The sequence below is a fragment of the Ascaphus truei genome, chromosome 22, assembly GCF_040206685.1.
Source record: "Ascaphus truei isolate aAscTru1 chromosome 22, aAscTru1.hap1, whole genome shotgun sequence".
Taxonomy (NCBI): Eukaryota; Metazoa; Chordata; class Amphibia; order Anura; family Ascaphidae; genus Ascaphus; species Ascaphus truei.
The window spans coordinates 14,547,863-14,563,482 of record NC_134504.1 but is presented as its reverse complement, the minus strand read 5'-3'; the positions used below and the strand labels follow the sequence as shown (position 1 = coordinate 14,563,482).

Below are 15,620 nucleotides of genomic sequence, written 5' to 3'. Positions count from 1 at the left end.
GTGCGTGACCGGGTTATTGACAGTGGGGGGGCATTTAAACACCCGTGTGAAAAATCTGCGGTTGAAATGGCTTAAAGTAGAGGAAGGAAGAGGTTAAAACGAAGGTGTATGTGTGATCTGGTCCCATCTCGCTTCTCCACTGACTTACTCTGAATGATTTTTTAATGACACGTATTGTGCCCATTACCCCTTCCGCAATGCCCCACACACCTACCGGGCTGCAGTGCAGGGCTGGCCAACTCCAGTCCGCAAGGGCCAACAACAGGTCAGGTTTTCAGGATGTCCCTACTTCAGCCACAGGTGGCTCAGTCAAAGACTGATTGATCCACCTGTGCTGAAGCAGGGACTTGATTGATCCACCTGTGCTGAAGCTGGGGTATATCCTGAAAACGTGGCCCGTGGGACGTGGAGTTGGCCACTCCTGCTGTAGGGGCGTCAGAATGACATTTGTTGCAAGACTCTCCAGCATTGAGGGACATTATTATTATTATTACTATTATTATTAATGCCGTCTCCAGACAGTATTCAGGTAACGTCTTTCGGCAAGGAAAGGGTTAATTTACCATGCGCCAACAGAACCTCATCTTCCGTTATTTATTAGGGTCACAGTGTGTATCGATCTACAAATGTAGTATAAGCCCCTCATTAACCCCTCACTGCCCCTCATTACCCCTCACTGCCCCTCCTGTGCGTGGAGGCACAAACACTAAAGGGCAGATTTACTTGTGCGCGTGTGTGTGTGTGCGTTCGCGTGTGTGTGCGTTCGCGTCTGTGTGCGCGTGTGTGTGTGCGTGTGCGTGCGTGTGTCACCAGATTTACTGTCCTTGAGTGAGCCTGTATTAACCCCTCCAGTGCTGGAGGGGACTGTACCTTTAAACAAGAGGACGTCATCCATCTCTCGGCTTCAATAAAAAGCCGCGCCTGTTTTATCAAAGGAGAGGAAATCCGAGGGGCCGCGCGGTGATTTTTGAACGTAATAAATCTGGTCCGTTTTCCCCGTATTGCGCTGGTTTGGGAGTGCTGAGATTTGTAATATATAACGCTCTCCTCCGCGTGGGGTTCTCCTCCGCGTGGGGTTCTCCTCCGTGTGGGGTTCTCCTCCGTGTGGGGTTCCTCCTCCGTGTGGGGTTCTCCGTGTGGGGTTCTCCTCCGTGTGGGGTTCCTCCTCCGTGTGGGGTTCTCCTCCGTGTGGGGTTCTCCTCCGTGTGGGGTTCCTCCTCCGTGTGGGGTTCTCCTCCGTGTGGGGTTCTCCTCCGTGTGGGGTTCCTCCTCCGTGTGGGGTTCCTCCTCCGTGTGGGGTTCTCCTCCGTGTGGGGTTCTCCTCCGTGTGGGGTTCTCCGTGTGGGGTTCTCCTCCGTGTGGGGTTCTCCTCCGTGTGGGGTTCCTCCTCCGTGTGGGGTTCTCCTCCGCGTGGGGTTCTCCTCCGCGTGGGGTTCTCCTCCGTGTGGGGTTCTCCTCCGTGTGGGGTTCTCCTCCGTGTGGGGTTCCTCCTCCGTGTGGGGTTCTCCTCCGTGTGGGGTTCCTCCTCCGTGTGGGGTTCTCCTCCGTGTGGGGTTCCTCCTCCGTGTGGGGTTCTCCTCCGTGTGGGGTTCCTCCTCCGTGTGGGGTTCTCCTCCGTGTGGGGTTCTCCTCCGTGTGGGGTTCCTCCTCCGTGTGGGGTTCCTCCTCCGTGTGGGGGTTACAGAGACCCCGCGCTTCCCCGAAGGCATTTAAATGAAATGCTGGGGATCGCGCCAGGCCTTTGTAAGGCCGCGCCGACGGCGACACGACGGGTGACGTCACCCGTCGCCGTCACCACCGGTGAAAGTTATATTTCGCCGGGCGGCGGCGTCACAGGTTTCCGGCCACTTGATTGGTTCAAGGGCTGTCACATGAGGCGACAGCCCTTGAAAAATCAAACTTTGCCGGCTACCAGTTTTCGCGACGGCGCATTGTCGCTGTCGCGCTTACTATAAGCGCACGTGGCGGCCGCAATGCATTTGTTTTTGGGAGACGTCACGTCGCCGGCACTATAAGCGCGGCTTAGGGCTGGGAGCTCGAGCGCCATTGGGCGCCATTGGGGGCAAAGGGCAGGGAGGGGCGGGGGGGCAAAGGGCAGGGAGGGGCGGGGGGGCAAAGGGCAGGGAGGGGCGGGGGGGCAAAGGGCAGGGAGGGGCGGGGGGGCAAAGGGCAGGGAGGGGCGGGGGGGCAAAGGGCGGGGGGGCAAAGGGAGGGGTGGGGGGGGGCAAAGGGCAGGGAGGGGTGGGGGGGGCAAAGGGCAGGGAGGGGTGGGGGGGGGGCAAAGGGCAGGGAGGGGTGGGGGGGGCAGGGAGGGGTGGGGGGGGGGCAGGGAGGGGTGAGGGGGGGGCAAAGAGCAGGGAGGGGCGGGGAGGGCAAAGGGCAGGGAGGGGTGGGGGGGGGGCAAAGGGCAGGGAGGGGTGGGGGGGGACAAAGAGCAGGGAGGGGCGGGGAGGGCAAAGGGCAGGGAGGGGCGGGGGGGGCAAAGGGCAGGGAGGGGCGGGGGGGGCAAAGGGCAGGGAGGGGGCAAGGGGCGGGGGGGGAAAAGGGCAGGGGGAGGGGGGGCAAAGGGCAGGGGGAGGGAGTGCAGGGGGCGGGAGGGCAGTGGGCAATGGACAGGGGGAGGGAGGGCAGGGGGCAAAGGGCAGGGGGAGGGAGGGCAGGGGGCAAAGGGCAGGGGGAGGGAGGGCAGGGGGCAAAGGGCAGGGGGAGGGAGGGCAGGGGGCAAAGGGCAGGGGGGATAGGGGGCAAAGGGCTGGGGGGCAGGGGGCTGGGGGGGCAGGGGGAGGAGGGGCAGGTGGAGGGTGGCAGGGGACAAAGGGCAGGGGGGGAGGGAGGGCAGGGGACAAAGGGCAGGGGGCAAAGGGCAGCGGGCAGGGGGAGGGAGGGCAGGGGGCAAAGGGCAGGGGGGATAGGGGGCAAAGGGCTGGGGGGCAGGGGGCAAAGGGCTGGGGGGGCAGGGGGAGGAGGAGCAGGTGGAGGGTGGCAGGGGACAAAGGGCAGGGGGAGGGAGGGCAGGGGACAAAGGGCAGGGGGAGGGAGGGCAGGGGGCAAAGGGCAGGGGGAGGGAGGGCAGGGGGCAAAGGGTAGGGGGAGGGAGGGCAGGGGGCAATGGGCAGGGAGGGCAGGGGGAGGGAGGGCAGGGGGCAATGGGCTGGGGGAGGGAGGGCAGGGGGCAAAGGGCAGGGCGCAAAGGGCAGGGGGAGGGAGGGCAGGGGGCAAAGGGCAGGGGGGGCAGGGGGCAAAGGGCTGGGGGGCAGGGGGAGGAGGGGCAGTTGGAGGGTGGCAAAGGGCAGGGGGAGGGAGGGCAGGGGGCAGGGGGCAAAGGGCAGGGAGGGGCAGGGACAAAGGGCAGGGGGAGTCAGGGACGCGTTAAATAACCCATTCCCCTGCGTTTCCTCACCTTGCACACGGCCGCCCTCCTCCTCCACCTCGGGCTCCTCCGCGGAGAGGCTGAGACGCTCCGGTGAGGAGGTGCTGGGCCTTTCGCGGGGAGAGGGGGAGACAGCCGGAGGAGCGGCCTCTGGGACGGGGAGAGCCGCATGCTCTGTGTGTGTGTGGGGGGGGGGAGGGTGAGCGGGGGGGGGGTGGTGAGCGGGGGGGGGTTACGGGGAGCGGCCTGTGTGAGGGTAGAGCCGCAGAGAACGTGCTCTGTGTGTGTGGGTGGGGGGGGATAAGTGGGGCGGGGGGGTGAGCGGGAGAGAGCGGGGGGGAGGGGGGGAGAGCGGGCGGGGGGTGAGGGAGAGCGCCGGGTGAGGGAGTGGCCTATGGGTGGTGAGAGCCGTGGGGAGCGCTCTCGGGGATGGTCAGCTGGGGGAGCGGCCTATGTGTGTGCCCTTCACTCCGCCTCAGGCCAATGAGAGGTGTGCGGGGGCGGGCGGCCCAAGGGAGCAATCTCATTGGCCTGGCCCAAGGTCCAATGGGATTGCCGCTAGGGACACGGGGAGGGGCACAGGGAGACACATACAGACCCGGACACATAGGACACTTTCAGAAATATATAGTAGATACACAAACACATAGATATATACATATATTCTGTACATTACACACACCGCAACACTTTATATATAAATCATCTGGTTACAAACCGCTGTAGCCCATTTCTTTATGAGAGGCTTTATTAGTGTGCTTGTGTGTGTGTGTGTGTGTGAGTATGAGAGGCTTTATTAGTGTGCTTGTGTGTGTGTGTGTGTGTGAGTATGAGAGGCTTTATTAGTGTGCTTGTGTGTGTGTGTATGAGAGGCTTTATTAGTGTGTGTGTGTGTGTGTGTGTGAGTATGAGAGGCTTTATTAGTGTGCTTGTGTGTGTGTGTGTGTGAGTATGAGAGGCTTTATTAGTGTGCTTGCTTGTGTGTGTGTGTGTATGAGAGGCTTTATTAGCGTGCGTGTGTGTGTGTGTGTGAGTATGAGAGGCTTTATTAGTGTGCTTGTGTGTGTGTGTGTGTGTGAGTGTGAGTATGAGAGGCTTTATTAGTGTGCTTGTGTGTGTGTGTGTATGAGAGGCTTTATTAGTGTGTGTGTGTGTGTGTATGAGAGGCTTTATTAGTGTGTGTGTGTGTGTGTGAGTGAGTATGAGAGGCTTTATTAGTGTGCTTGTGTGTGAGTATGAGAGGCTTTATTAGTGTGCTTGTGTGTGTGTGTGTGTATGAGAGGCTTTATTAGTGTGCTTGTGTGTGAGTATGAGAGGCTTTATTAGTGTGCTTGTGTGTGTGTGTGAGTATGAGAGGCTTTATTAGTGTGCTTGTGTGTGTGTGTATGAGAGGCTTTATTAGTGTGCTTGTGTGTGAGTATGAGAGGCTTTATTAGTGTGTGTGTGTGTGTGTGTGTGTGTGTGTGAGTATGAGAGGCTTTATTAGTGTGCTTGTGTGTGTGTGTGTGAGTATGAGAGGCTTTATTAGTGTGCTTGTGTGTGTGTGTGTGAGTATGAGAGGCTTTATTAGTGTGCTTGTGTGTGTGTATGAGAGGCTTTATTAGTGTGTGTGTGTGTGTCTGTGTGTGTGTGTGTGTATGAGAGGCTTTATTAGTGTGTGTGTGTGTGTGAGTGTGTGAGTATGAGAGGCTTTATTAGTGTGCTTGTGTGTGAGTATGAGAGGCTTTATTAGTGTGCTTGTGTGTGTGTATGAGAGGCCTTATTAGTGTGCTTGTGTGTGAGTATGAGAGGCTTTATTAGTGTGCTTGTGTGTGTGTGTGTGTGTGTGTGTGTGAGTATGAGAGGCTTTATTAGTGTGCTTGTGTGTGTATGAGAGGCTTTATTAGTGTGCTTGTGTGTGAGTATGAGAGGCTTTATTAGTGTGTGTGTGTGTGAGTATGAGAGGCTTTATTAGTGTGTGCGTGTGTGTGAGTATGAGAGGCTTTATTAGTGTGTGTGTGTGTGTGTGTGTGTGTGTGTGTGTGAGTATGAGAGGCTTTATTAGTGTGTGTGTGTGTGTGTGTGTGTGTGAGTATGAGGCTTTATTAGTGTGCTTGTGTGTGAGTATGAGAGGCTTTATTAGTGTGCTTGTGTGTGAGTATGAGAGGCTTTAATAGTGTGCTTGTGTGTGAGTATGAGAGGTTTTATTAGTGTGCTTGTGTGTGAGTATGAGAGGTTTTATTAGTGTGCGTGTGTGTGTGTGTGTGTGTGTGTGTGTGTGTGTGTGTGTGTGTGTGTGTGTGTGTGTGTGTGAGTGAGAGGCTTTATTAGTGTGTGTGTGAGAGTATGAGGCTTTAATAGTGTGCTTGTGTGTGAGTATGAGAGGTTTTATTAGTGTGCTTGTGTGTGAGTATGAGAGGTTTTATTAGTGTGCGTGTGTGTGTGAGTGAGAGGCTTTATTAGTGTGTGTGTGAGAGTATGAGGCTTTATTAGTGTGCTTGTATGTGAGTATGAGAGGCTTTATTAGTGTGCTTGTGTGTGAGTATGAGGCTTTATTAGTGTGCTTGTATGTGAGTATGAGAGGATTTATTAGTGTGCTTGTGTGTGAGTATGAAGCTTTATTAGTGTGCTTGTATGTGAGTATGAGAGGCTTTATTAGTGTGCTTGTGTGTGAGTATGAGGCTTTATTAGTGTGCTTGTATGAGAGGCTTTATTAGTGTGCTTGTGTGTGAGTATGAGGCTTTATTAGTGTGCTTGTGTGTGAGTATGAGAGGCTTTATTAGTGTGCTTGTGTGTGAGTGTGAGAGGCTTTATTACTGTGCTTGTGTGCGAGTGTGAGGCTTTATTAGTGTGTGTGTGTGTGTCTGTCTTTATTAGTGTGCTTGTGTGTGTGTGAGGCTTTATTAGTGTGCTTGTGTGCGAGGATTTATTAGTGTGCTTGTGTGTGAGTATGAGGCTTTATTAGTGTGCTTGTGTGTGAGTATGAGGCTTTATTATTGTGTATGTGTGTGAGTATGAGAGGCTTTATTAGTGTGTGTGAGTGTGAGTATGAGGCTTTATTAGTGTGCTTGTGTCTGTGTGAGGCTTTATCAGTGTGCTTGTGTGTGAGTAGGAGAGGCTTTATTACTGTGCTTGTGTGTGAGTGTGAGAGGCTTTATTAGTGTGCTTGTGTGTGAGTGTGAGAGGCTTTATTAGTGTGTGTGTGTGTGTGTGTGTGTCTTTATTAGTGTGCTTGTGTGTGTGTGTGTGTGTGTGTGTGTGTGGCTTTATTAGTGTGCTTGTGTGTGAGTGTGAGAGGCTTTATTAGTGTGCTTGTGTGTGTGTGTGTGAGGCTTTATTAGTGTGCTTGTGTGTGAGTGTGAGAGGCTTTATTAGTGTGCTTGTGTGTGTGAGGCTTTATTACTGTGCTTGTCTGTGAGGCTTTATTAGTGTGTATGTGTGTGAGTGTGAGAGGCTTCATTAGTGTGCTTTTGTGTGAGTGTGAGAGGTTTTTATTAGTGTGCTTGTGTGTGAGTGGCTTTATTTGTGTGTGTGTGTGTCTTTGTGTGCTTGTATGTGAGTATGAGAGGCTTTATGTGTGTGTGTGTGTCTGTATTAATGTGCTTGTGTGTGAGTGGCTTTATTAGTGTGCTTGTGTTTGAGTATGAGAGTCTTTATTAGTGTGTGTCTCTGTGTGTGTCTGTGTGTGTTCCCTGTAATAACAGGTAATGACTGTCCCTGGGGAATAGGAGCCATGTGCAATACAGGGAGAGAGGCCACGCCCCCCTCTGCAGCGTCCACCGAGCTGCATGTCTCAGCCCCGCTCCTCCACTGATTGACAGCTGGCAGACCAATGGGAAGAACAGATGTAGCCACAGGCAACTGCATCAACCAATAAGCGGCGGGCGTGGGCAGGTTAGGTTGTGATGTGCTTGTTTCTTCAGAGCATCCCTTGTATGTTACATTGTGTCAGTTACAAGTGATTCTCCTGAACCTGTGCCCCCCACAGCCCCGGGAGAGGAGCCTGTGCCCCCCACAGCCCCGGGAGAGGAACCTGTGCCCCCCACAGCCCCGGGAGAGGAGCCTGTGCCCCCCACAGCCCCGGGAGAGGAACCTGTGCCCCCCACAGCCCCGGGAGAGGAGCCTGTGCCCCCCACAGCCCCGGGAGAGAGGAGCCTGTGCCCCCCACAGCCCCGGGAGAGAGGAGCCTGTGCCCCCCACAGCCCCGGGAGAGAGGAGCCTGTGCCCCCCACAGCCGCGGGAGAGGAACCTGTGCCCCCCACAGCCCCGGGAGAGGAGCCTGTGCCCCCCACAGCCCCGGGAGAGAGGAGCCTGTGCCCCCCATAGCCCCAGGAGAGGAGCCTGTGCCCCCCCACACAGCCCCGGGAGAGAGGAGCCTGTGTCCCCCCACAGCCCCGGGAGAGAGGAGCCTGTGCCCCCCACAGCCCCGGGAGAGGAGCTTGTGCCCATCACAGCCCAGGAGAGAGGAGCCTGTGCCCCCCACAGCCCCGGGAGAGGAGCCTGTGCCCCCCACAGCCCAGGAGAGCGCGGAGCCTGTGCCCCCCACAGCCCCGGAAGAGGAGCCTGTGCCCCCCACAGCCCAGGAGAGCGAGGAGCCTGTGCCCCCCACAGCCCCGGGAGAGGAGCCTGTGCCCCCCACAGCCCAGGAGAGAGGAGCCTGTGCCCCCCACACACCGGGGGAGAGAGGAGCCTGTGCCCCCCACAGCCCAGGAGAGCGCGGAGCCTGTGCCCCCCACAGCCCAGGGAGAGCGCGGAGCCTGTGCCCCCCACACACCGGGGGAGAGGAACCTGTGCCCCCCACACACCGGGGGAGAGAGGAGCCTGTGCCCCCCACAGCCCAGGGAGAGAGGAGGCAGTGCCCCCCCACCCCCCCGGAGAGTTGCCCCAGGACCCTCTGAGGGATGCCCCTTCCCGGTGCTAGGTCACCCCTTGTCTGCGGTGGCATCATTCGGGCCTGTCACTTGTAGGGGGCTTTGCAGGGTAAGGGAGGGTCACCTCCTCTCACCCACCCAGTGACTTCAGAGACAGCTGCCAATCTCCCATATTGGGAGCAGACACACAGGTGAGACCTGTATGGGCACCTGAGGTGAGACCTGTATGGGCACCTGCCCCGGGGGCATCACATGGGGGGGGTGCTTTTAGGGGAGGGAAATGCTTTGTGGTCAGTGGCTGCTATTTGTTATTCAGCCCTACACTGCTGTAAGTGCATGCAATGTGTCTATCACCAAGGGGTTAATGCTTTACACCTGCGCCAAGATCCTCCCCAGGGTGGGAGTATAACCCCTGCAGTCCCCCTAGGGTGGGTGTATAACCCCTGCAGTCCCCCTAGGGTGGGTGTATAACCCCTGCAGTCCCCCTAGGGTGGGTGTGTAACCCCTGGAGTGTGTGCAGAGCTGCACATAGGAGGTAATGACACTTTTTAGTTTCATATTCGCCTCCGCAATGCGTTGCAGGCTCATTTGGCAGTGAATGGGTTACTTTCATATAGTGTCCTACATGGGCACTTTAAAGACTTCCTAAATCCTTGACTGGAGAACTAACAATCTCCTTTTTGGGAGGTGATGCCCGAGGCACAGGGAGAAGGAAGCAAGGAGCCTCCACGTCTCCCACTTCCAAGGCCGTGTGCCAGGGTGTGTGAAAGCAGGAGGTGCCCACATCCCCATATTCTGGCTCCCTGTTCCTTAAGGGGTTTAGGAGCAGCTCGTGTGCATGTGTACTGTATATGTGATAATGCACGTGTGCATGTGATAATGCACGTGTGCATGTGATAATGCACGTGTGCATGTGATAATGCACGTGTGCATGTGATAATGCATGTGATAATGCACGTGTACATGTGTACAGTATATGTGATAATGCAGGTGTGTATGTGATAATGCACGTGTGCATGTGATAATGCACGTGATAATGCACGTCTGCATGTGATAATGCAGACGCACGTATGTATGTGATAATGCACGTGTGCATGTGATAATACAGGTGTGCATGTGATAATATAAGTGTGCATGTGATAATATAAGTGTACATGTGTATATGTGATAATGCAGGTGTGTATGTGATAATACAGGTGTACATGTGATAATGCAGATGCACGTGTGTATGTGTACTGTATATGTGATAATGCACGTGTGTATGTGATAATGCACGTGTGTATGTGATAATGCACGTGTGTATGTGATAATGCACGTGTGTATGTGATAATGCAGGTGTGTATGTGATAATGCAGGTGTGTATGTGATAATGCAGGTGTGTATGTGATAATGCAGGTGTGTATGTGATAATGCAGATGCACGTGTGTATGTGATAATGCAGGTGTGTATGTGATAATGCAGATGCACGTGTGTATGTGATAATGCAGGTGTGTATGTGATAATGCAGATGCACGTGTGTATGTGATAATGCAGGTGTGTATGTGATAATGCAGGTGTACAAGACTTTTACATTGAAGTCCCTGGGTGTGTTGTTGTCTCCTGTTACTCCGGTTACTGATGCCTTAGTAACACACGGGGTGTGTATCATTTCCCAACTGTTTTTTTCTTTCTATCCTTCTGGTTTAATTTCCCCAGCTCTGGTAACCCCATCTGCCACATCCAGCGCTGAAAGGGTTAACTGGGTCAGTGTGTAATTAAATACAAAAAATAATTTTCTCCTGGCCCTTTTAAAATATGTCTACCCTTGAGGGTCTCTAAAAAGTGCTTTTCTCCCTGGGCCCTGCAGCGTGTGAATTATTTTGGTTGTTCCCGTGTTTTGGGTCCGAGCGCATAACGAGCGCGGCTTGCGCCATGTGATCGGTAGGATTGCTTGTGTTTAAATGTCGGGCGTTGGAGATGTCTGAAGATCTGTTGCCATGTCCTAGTGGGGTTTGCACCCACACATCCTGCTAAATGGTAAATAGTCTGTTCTCTCTTGTGTTAGTGTTTAAAGCTGAGCACGGTGCTATGCCAGGCTGTGCCCGCTCAGACAGAGGTGCAGTGGGACTAACCCTCTCTTCTGCACGCAGGTACCCATGCAGAGTTCCTGTGGTGCCCCCTGCCATCAGGGTGGGGGAGATAATGGCGATCTCGCCCTCACGGGCTCCCAGCTCTCCGTGACCCGGCGCCCGGGCAGTGCCGGCAGTGCCAGGCACATCTCACGCTCAATCTCCGTCATCACTGACCGCAGGAGCAAAGGGATCTCGCTGGTGAGAACCTGGGACACTGCCATAGCAGCAAGTCACCCACATAGTGTTCTGTGCCACCTCCTGACTTCCCTGTGTCCCCTGTACAGGAGGACCCAGCCAGAGCCATCAACAACCTTCGCAGATCCAACAGCGCCACTCAAGTGACATCAGGGGACGGCACAGCGCCCAGGTAACACGGGAGGGGGGGACGCACAGACTGTATAACACGAACATATGCAGTAAGGCTGGTGAGGGCATTCTCCCACTTCAAAGACTGTGTCTGTGCTGCGGCCGGTAGGAGGAGGCATTGTAAAGTGAGTTTGCAGCTCAGCTTTTGTCCCTGGGGCAAGTTGAGAAATGTGGGCACCTTTTGTATTCTTTGCCTTCACATGTGTTTCCAGCTGCTGCTCCCAGGGGGGGAAGGGGGGGGGGGGTATGATGAGGGTCCTGGGAGTGAGGAGGGGAGGGGGCTTCAGATCTCTCTCTATGCGATGGAATGTGACAGATGTCCTCCTGTGGGTGGAGGGGACCTCTTTGTCCTGCCCTGTGGATTATCCCTTTTCGCTCTTTACACAAGAGGCATCTCCAGCGGCTTTGTTATCTTGGAAGAGAGCGAGTAGAAGAGAGGGGGGGGGGGGGGGGTGCACCACTGCTTTCTTTCCCTCCATCCCCCATAACATATTGTCTTTGTGACGCATGTAACATTGAAAGGTGCGAGTAGCTGTGTTGGTCCCTGGAAGCGTATGATTCTTTGTGGGCTGTGATAGGAATAAGGGAGGTCTCTTCTTCACGTGTACAGAGCTTTCCCAAACCTTACAGGTCTCTTCTTCACGTGTACAGAGCTTTCCCAAACCTTACAGGTCTCTTCTTCACGTGTACAGAGCTTTCCCAGCCTCACAGGTCTCTTCTTCACATGTGCAGAGCTTCCCCAACCTCACAGGTCTCTTCTTCACATGTACAGAGCTTCCCCAACCTCACAGGTCTCTTCTTCACATATACAGAGCTTCCCCAACCTCACAGGTCTCTTCTTCACATGTACAGAGCTTCCCCAACCTCACAGGTCTCTTCTTCACATGTACAGAGCTTCCCCAACCTCACAGGTCTCTTCTTCACATGTACAGAGCTTCCCCAACCTCACAGGTCTCTTCTTCACACGTACAGAGCTTTCCCAACCTCACAGGTCTCTTCTTCACATGCACAGAGCTTCCCCAACCTCACAGGTCTCTTCTTCACATGCACAGAGCTTCCCCAACCTCACAGGTCCCTTCTTCACATGTACAGAGCTTCCCCAACCTCACAGGTCTCTTCTTCACATGTACACAGCTTTCCCAAACCTCTCTACACACAATTGCACTTGAAGAATTCTTACATTGGTCCCTTAGAAAGTCTCACAGCCGTCGGCGAGTCTCCCCTTCTCCAGGCGCTGCGTGGCTGCCGGAGTCTTCCCTTCTCCAGGCGCTGCGTGGCTGCCGGAGTCTCCCCTTCTCCAGGCGCTGCGTGGCTGCCGGAGTCTCCCCTTCTCCAGGCGCTGCGTGGCTGCCGGAGTCTCCCCTTCCCCAGGCGCTGCGTGGCTGCCGGAGTCTCCCCTTCTCCAGGCGCTGCGTGGCTGCCGGAGTCTCCCCTTCTCCAGGCGCTGCGTGGCTGCCGGAGTCTTCCCTTCTCCAGGCGCTGCGTGGCTGCCGGAGTCTCCCCTTCCCCAGGCGCTGCGTGGCTGCCGGAGTCTCCCCTTCCCCAGGCGCTGCGTGGCTGCCGGAGTCTCCCCTTCCCCAGGCGCTGCGTGGCTGCCGGAGTCTCCCCTTCTCCAGGCGCTGCGTGGCTGCCGGAGTCTCCCCTTCTCCAGGCGCTGCGTGGCTGCCGGAGTCTTCCCTTCTCCAGGCGCTGCGTGGCTGCCGGAGTCTCCCCTTCCCCAGGCGCTGCGTGGCTGCCGGAGTCTCCCCTTCCCCAGGCGCTGCGTGGCTGCCGGAGTCTCCCCTTCCCCAGGCGCTGCGTGGCTGCCGGAGTCTCCCCTTCCCCAGGCGCTGCGTGGCTGCCGGAGTCTCCCCTTCCCCAGGCGCTGCGTGGCTGCCGGAGTCTCCCCTTCCCCAGGCGCTGCGTGGCTGCCGGAGTCTCCCCTTCCCCAGGCGCTGCGTGGCTGCCGGAGTCTCCCCTTCTCCAGGCGCTGCGTGGCTGCCGGAGTCTCCCCTTCCCCAGGCGCTGCGTGGCTGCCGGAGTCTCCCCTTCTCCAGGCGCTGCGTGGCTGCCGGAGTCTTCCCTTCTCCAGGCGCTGCGTGGCTGCCGGAGTCTCCCCTTCTCCAGGCGCTGCGTGGCTGCCGGAGTCTCCCCTTCTCCAGGCGCTGCGTGGCTGCCGGAGTCTCCCCTTCCCCAGGCGCTGCGTGGCTGCCGGAGTCTCCCCTTCCCCAGTAGCTGCGTGGCTGCCGGAGTCTCCCCTTCCCCAGGCGCTGCGTGGCTGCCGGAGTCTCCCCTTCTCCAGGTGCTGCGTGGCTGCCGGAGTCTCCCCTTCCCCAGGCGCTGCGTGGCTGCCGGAGTCTCCTCTTCCCCAGGCGCTGCGTGGCTGCCGGAGTCTTCCCTTCTCCAGGCTCTGCGTGGCTGCCGGAGTCTCCCCTTCTCCAGGCGCTGCGTGGCTGCCGGAGTCTTCCCTTCTCCAGGCGCTGCGTGGCTGCCGGAGTCTCCCCTTCTCCAGGCTCTGCGTGGCTGCCGGAGTCTCCCCTTCTCCAGGCGCTGCGTGGCTGCCGGAGTCTTCCCTTCCCCAGGCGCTGCGTGGCTGCCGGAGTCTCCCCTTCTCCAGGCGCTGCGTGGCTGCCGGAGTCTCCCCTTCTCCAGGTGCTGCGTGGCTGCCGGAGTCTCCCCTTCCCCAGGCGCTGCGTGGCTGCCGGAGTCTCCCCTTCCCCAGGCGCTGCGTGGCTGCCGGAGTCTCCCCTTCCCCAGGCGCTGCGTGGCTGCCGGAGTCTCCCCTTCCCCAGGCGCTGCGTGGCTGCCGGAGTCTCCCCTTCCCCAGGCGCTGCGTGGCTGCCGGAGTCTCCCCTTCCCCAGGCGCTGCGTGGCTGCCGGAGTCTCCCCTTCCCCAGGCGCTGCGTGGCTGCCGGAGTCTCCCCTTCCCCAGGCGCTGCGTGGCTGCCGGAGTCTCCCCTTCCCCAGGCGCTTCGTGGCTGCCGGAGTCTTCCCTTCTCCAGGCGCTGCGTGGCTGCCGGAGTCTCCCCTTCCCCAGGCGCTGCGTGGCTGCCGGAGTCTCCCCTTCCCCAGGCGCTGCGTGGCTGCCGGAGTCTCCCCTTCCCCAGGCGCTTCGTGGCTGCCGGAGTCTTCCCTTCTCCAGGCGCTGCGTGGCTGCCGGAGTCTTCCCTTCTCCAGGCGCTGCGTGGCTGCCGGAGTCTTCCCTTCTCCAGGCGCTGCGTGGCTGCCGGAGTCTTCCCTTCTCCGGGCGCTGCGTGGCTGCCGGAGTCTCCCCTTCCCCGGGCGCTGCGTGGCTGCCGGAGTCTCCCCTTCTCCAGGCGCTGCGTGGCTGCCGGAGTCTTCCCTTCTCCAGGCGCTGCGTGGCTGCCGGAGTCTCCCCTTCCCCAGGCGCTGCGTGGCTGCCGGAGTCTCCCCTTCCCCAGGCGCTGCGTGGCTGCCGGAGTCTTCCCTTCCCCAGGCGCTGCGTGGCTGCTGGAGTCTTCCCTTCCCCAGGCGCTGCGTGGCTGCCGGAGTCTCCCCTTCTCCAGGCGCTGCGTGGCTGCCGGAGTCTCGACTTCCCCAGGCGCTGCGTGGCTGCTGGAGTCTTCCCTTCCCCAGGCGCTGCGTGGCTGCCGGAGTCTCCCCTTCTCCAGGCGCTGCGTGGCTGCCGGAGTCTCCCCTTCCCCAGGCGCTGCGTGGCTGCTGGAGTCTCCCCTCCAGGCGCTGCGTGGCTGCCGGAGTCTCCCCTTCCCCAGGCGCTGCGTGGCTGCCGGAGTCTCCCCTTCCCCAGGCGCTGCGTGGCTGCCGGAGTCTCCCCTTCCCCAGGCGCTGCGTGGCTGCCGGAGTCTCCCCGTCCCCAGGCGCTGCGTGGCTGCCGGAGTCTCCCCTTCCCCAGGCGCTGCGTGGCTGCCGGAGTCTCCCCTTCCCCAGGCGCTGCGTGGCTGCCGGAGTCTCCCCTTCCCCGGGCGCTGCGTGGCTGCCGGAGTCTCCCCTTCCCTGGGCGCTGCGTGGCTGCCGGAGTCTCCCCTTCCCCGGGCGCTGCGTGGCTGCCGGAGTCTCCCCTTCCCCGGGCGCTGCGTGGCTGCCGGAGTCTCCCCTTCCCCGGGCGCTGCGTGGCTGCCGGAGTCTCCCCTTCTCCGGGCGCTGCGTGGCTGCCGGAGTCTCCCCTTCTCCGGGCGCTGCGTGGCTGCCGGAGTCTCCCCTTCCCCGGGCGCTGCGTGGCTGCCGGAGTCTCCCCTTCTCCGGGCGCTGCGTGGCTGCCGGAGTCTCCCCTTCCCCGGGCGCTGCGTGGCTGCCGGAGTCTCCTCTTCCCCGGGCGCTGCGTGGCTGCCGGAGTCTCCCCTTCTCCGGGCGCTGCGTGGCTGCCGGAGTCTCCCCTTCTCCAGGCGCTGCGTGGCTGCCGGAGTCTCCCCTTCTCCAGGCGCTGCGTGGCTGCCGCAGCTTTGCACATCGCATGTAATCCTGTAACTACACACACAGGCCGGGAGGCCGTTTATTACCCGCCGGCGACGTTAACCCCTGCAGTGCTGGTTTGTCTGACTGTTCCTCTGTATCTCGGATCAGTGGCGATGCGCATGAGGATTTCCTGGCGTTTTTTGACAGCAGCTCCAGTGGGAGGAGGAAGCTGGCCGGTCTGGCCAAAACCCCCCCGGGAAAGAGAAGCACGTGGAACATCCTGGTAAGTCGGCACTGGGGCTGGCACAGCTCATGTGAAAAAAAGGGGGGAATGTCTAATTACACCTCCTTTCATGGGGTGATTAGCCGCTCCAGGTGAGCGGTTCTGGTTACGCAGGCCCGGTTCTGCAGCTCTTACATTATGGAGCCCAGCGCCGGGGAGAGTTATAAGTGTGGGACTGGCTGGGTGTCTGTGGGAATCTGGAGCAGCTGCCATGTGCTTGGGTATTGCATTGTAGGTCCTCCTCATGCCAGCTGCTGGCTCAGTAGACTGGCAGTGGATGTTGGCTG

General features: G+C 58.5%; 1 protein-coding gene across 6 annotated transcripts in view; it reads left to right on the top strand.

Annotated features, from left to right (window-relative positions):
- Positions 1 to 8,026: 8,026 nt before the first annotated feature.
- The window catches only part of CEP131 (centrosomal protein 131), a 48,959-nt gene continuing 41,365 nt past the window's right edge, over positions 8,027 to 15,620 (top strand). The window contains exons 1-4 of one of the 6 annotated variants that reach the window (XM_075580055.1): positions 8,027 to 8,408; positions 10,349 to 10,529; positions 10,616 to 10,698; positions 15,219 to 15,333. In XM_075580055.1, the coding sequence (XP_075436170.1) occupies positions 10,356 to 10,529; positions 10,616 to 10,698; positions 15,219 to 15,333 (372 nt within the window). In that variant the 5' untranslated portion in view covers positions 8,027 to 8,408; positions 10,349 to 10,355. Of the gene's footprint in view, positions 8,436 to 9,934; positions 10,237 to 10,348; positions 10,530 to 10,615; positions 10,699 to 15,218; positions 15,334 to 15,620 lie in introns of those variants that run through there. The other 5 variants (XM_075580053.1, XM_075580054.1, XM_075580052.1 and 2 more) reach the window with 5 other exon arrangements.